This window comes from Seriola lalandi, unplaced genomic scaffold (assembly GCF_002814215.2).
Source record: "Seriola lalandi dorsalis isolate HSWRI2012SDOR001 ecotype SW California unplaced genomic scaffold, Sedor1 jcf7180002054922, whole genome shotgun sequence".
In the NCBI taxonomy this organism is placed as follows: Eukaryota; Metazoa; Chordata; class Actinopteri; order Carangiformes; family Carangidae; genus Seriola; species Seriola lalandi.
The window spans coordinates 62489-66256 of record NW_019525474.1 but is presented as its reverse complement, the minus strand read 5'-3'; the positions used below and the strand labels follow the sequence as shown (position 1 = coordinate 66256).

General features: G+C 44.9%; 1 protein-coding gene across 2 annotated transcripts; it reads left to right on the top strand.

Annotated features, from left to right (window-relative positions):
* Positions 1 to 10: 10 nt before the first annotated feature.
* LOC111673600 (uncharacterized) lies at positions 11 to 3137 on the top strand. 2 transcript variants are annotated; one of them, XM_087169921.1, is made up of 5 exons: positions 11 to 1545; positions 1628 to 1666; positions 1751 to 2041; positions 2151 to 2396; positions 2472 to 3137. In XM_087169921.1, the coding sequence occupies exons 1-5, from the start codon at positions 1368 to 1370 to the stop codon at positions 2678 to 2680; spliced, it is 963 nt and encodes a 320-aa protein (XP_087026047.1). In that variant the 5' UTR covers positions 11 to 1367; the 3' UTR covers positions 2681 to 3137. The 2 variants fall into 2 exon arrangements, with proteins under 2 accessions (XP_087026047.1, XP_087026048.1); XM_087169922.1 differs by having other exon boundaries at positions 2506 to 2655.
* Positions 3138 to 3768: the final 631 nt, after the last annotated feature.

Genomic DNA, 3768 nt, shown 5'->3' with positions numbered 1-3768 from the left:
GCTGTGAAACGGTCCAGCTTCAGAAAAGCTTCATTTCCTGATGCTTCATGTCGACAGAGATGAAACAGAGCAAACACAAACCAGCATGAAGGAAACCAGGACTGTATGTTTATTCTGAGCAGACTTTAATAATAATATAATATAATATAGTATAATGATTACTGTAAAAGCAATCAATATACAGTATGCCCCTAAATATATATCTCAGTTATCTTCAAGCATCTAAACTAATGTTTCACCTCGGTGCTCGTGTTTTAGAGAAGAAGAAGATCAAAGTGTCGTGAGCTGGAGAAGACTTAGTTTTTCACACTGGATTCATCATAAATACAATCAATCAATCAGTCAATCAGTCATTCAGTCAATTAATCAATCAGTCAATCAGTTGAACTCTGACCTTGTGAGCGACAGGGTTCAGTCTGACTGAGGCAGCTCAATAAAACCATCCAGTGTGATCACTCTCAATGATTGATACATTATATATTAATATTTACACATCATCACTCACTCACCTGGAAGATACAAGCCCGGACTGACTTGTTCCCCCAGTAATGTTATGACATTATGTAGATGTGTTGTTACCATGGTAACCTGGCATTAAATATGAAAGTATTGAATAACATGACACAAATATGAAGCTACACTTTACAACGAAGAGATAAAGATGAAATTACTGAGAAAGTAATATTTATATAACGACATTATTATTATTATTATTATTATTATTATTATTATTATTATGATTATTGCGTGATAATGCAACATGCTGGCGACATGTTACATGGACACGATGTTTCAGTAACCCTCTTCACAATGAGCACAAACATTCACCTGGACTCAAGGATGAACTTATTACATTTTGGTGGTCAAAGGTCAAAGGTCAGTGTGACCTCACAAAACACTTTTTAGCCATAACTGAAGACTTCACAAAGAAGGTGTAAGTGTATCTGACTGTGCATAAACAGGATGTGACCTGAAGCTGGAACATGTATGAGTTAAACATGACTCGTTGTTCAGAGGCAGGAACAGAAACTGGAGGCAGACATTGAAATATCAAGCTCAGGTGCACAGGTGTGTCTGTGGTCAGCTTCTACTTTACTCTGCTGTGGTTTCATCCTCGTGCTGCTCAGAGTGAGCTGCTGCGTTCGTCTGAGAATCTGACGCGTCCGACTGAAATCCCCCTTCAGTCCCACGGATCCCTCCAGGTGTGACGCCGCTTCTTCATCAACTTCAGTATTTAACAGAAAATAACCTCCGAGTCGACGTGAAGAGGACCAGGTTTGACGGTCAGTGTCATTTGGCCAGTTCAGCATAATGTGATAAATTCAACACTGAGCCTGAGCTGACTGGGTGTCCATATACTTTTGGCCATGTCGTGTATGATATACAAGCATCGGGACAGTGGCATGGTCACATGGAGCACAGCCAATGAGGTGCTGAGGTCGTCAACAGGAAGTGGTGAAGCTGAAGGCGTCTCTCTGCTGCTCAGACTGACGGTCAGTCGTCACGGAGACAACATGAAGACTCCACCTGTCTCTCTGCTGCTCGGTGAGTCCACACACTTCTACTGTCACTCAGTCACTCACTCGCTCACCTCTGACCTTCAGTGACCTCTGTCCTCTTGTTGCAGGTGTGTGTGTGCTGCTGTCTGGACAGACTGTTTCTGCAGGTGAGAGAGAAAACAGTTACTGACTGTATCTGAATGTGAATGTCTCTCTCTTTCTGTCTCACTCTGTCTCTCTCTGTCCTCCAGTCTCTCTGAATGTCAGTCCAAACCTTCAGCAGTTCTTCATTGAAGACTCAGTGTCTCTGAGTTGTATTGGAGGAGGACAGACAGGTGGACAGACAGTTGGACAGACAGGAGGACAGACAGTCAAGAGGACCAGTGGAGGACAGACTGGTGACTGTGGTTCAGGATTTGGGACCTCTGATGGTTCCTCCTGCAGAGTCTCAGGTCTCTCCCAGTCAGACTCTGGAGTTTACTGGTGTGAGACCAGTTCAGGAGAGACGAGCCTCCAGGTCAACATCAGTGTGACTCTTAAAGGTACAGTAACACTTTCAGGTCATGTGATCGGGAGTAGATTGGTGGTTTACAGAAACCTGCTCTCTCTCTCTCTTCCTCTATGACACTCTGGTTCCTTTTTGCTGCGTAGATGGCCCTTTTATTCTGGAGATCCCTGCACTTCCTGTGATGACAGGAAGTGATGTCACTCTGCGCTGTAGAAACAAAGATGGTTCCACACGTGCAGCTTATTTCTTGAAGAACGGGATCCACACAGGAGACAGAGTTAAAGTCCAGGAGTTGTCCATCAGTAGAGTCCAAGAGTCTGATGAAGGTTTCTACTCGTGTTCTACTGATCTGTTTGGACCGTCTCCTCAGAGCTGGCTGAGGGTCAGAGGTCAGGACGCTGACATCACTTCCTGTTTATAGACAGTTTATCATAATAAACTGATGACTTATCCTGTCTTTACAGCCCCTCCTCCTCCCCCCTCTGTGTCTGTGTCCAGACTCTTGTGCCATCTAGTGGCCGTGTGTCCATACTGCGTCTGCACTGTCCTCATGGTGTCCATGTGCTGCAGCAGGAAGACAGGACGCAGACCAGCTGTCTCCATGGAGATGACCCTGTGTGTCGAAGAGTATGATGACCTCACTGCTGATGTCATCACAGAGCGTGAGCTGTGAGCTGAATATGACTCACACAACATAAACTGCTTCACCTGGTTCTCTCTACTTCCTGTTTCACCTGTAATTATCTTTTTATTCCTCCACCTGGTGACGGTGCAGCAGCCATTTTGTTTTCAGGTTGACTGTCCGTGTGTCTCATTCTCGTGGACACGATGTCTCAGTAATGCCTCGACAGAACTTCAAATTTGGTAAAAACTTTCACCTGGACTCGAGGACAAAGTGATTCGATTTTGGTGGCTAAAGGTGAAAGGTCACGGTGACCTAAGAAAAACACTTTTATTTTATCTGTTGCGGAGGCAGACAACCAGGTGATGGTGGTTTCTACATCGTTATTTAAGTTTCTTTATCAATCAATAATCTGTCAGGTGGACTTTGTGTTTGTCTTCTATGAACAGATCGATGAGTCTGTTGGAAAAATGCTTCTGCTTCAATAAATGATTCAAACATGTTCAAACGTTTCATGTCAGTCCATTTACAAACTTCAGAGGTCGAACAGCTGATGGTCCGATGAGCGTTAATTCTGTAATCACGATGTTTATGATCAGCATCGTCACATGAAGAACATTTCTACAGTTCCCCTCAGTGGCTCCTCTGACCATCAGCTCTGACTGTACGACTGAGACACTGAGCGTCACCACCTGTCACACAGACACCTCGGCTGTTTGTCCTCTCCAGGTGTTTGGAGAGGACAGGTCACCTGGAGGAGACAAACACCTGAGAAAAATATACAAATGCAAACGTGAAAAACTACAAAGTAAAAGTGTGAGATTGAATCACAGAGAAAACGTGTGAAGACGAGACATTCAAAGAAGACGAACAGTATCTGAGGAGAAAATGACACGAGGTGTGAAGCGGGTCCACAGCTGAGGACTGATGCAGATGTGCAGAGAGGGGAGGAGCTGAACAGCTGGACAGTCACAGTGTTGAGCTGCAGCTGTCCACCACCATCCACAGTCCACTTCTGTAGGTGGAAGGTCTCCATGTTGAACTTGAAGTCTGAGGTGCACAGGCTGAAGACAGGAGGGGACAAGACCGTCCCCTGTGGAGCTCCAGCACTGCTCACCACCATGTCACCATGATGGGTC

Coding starts and splice junctions, on each gene's coding strand:
- LOC111673600 (XM_087169921.1), top strand. CDS start 1,368: ATGTCGTGTATGATATACAAGCATCGGGACAGTGGCATGGTCACATGG. Junction 1,546..1,627: donor ACCTGTCTCTCTGCTGCTCG/GTGAGTCCACAC, acceptor CTCTTGTTGCAG/GTGTGTGTGTGCTGCTGTCT. Junction 2,397..2,471: donor GAGCTGGCTGAGGGTCAGAG/GTCAGGACGCTG, acceptor CTGTCTTTACAG/CCCCTCCTCCTCCCCCCTCT.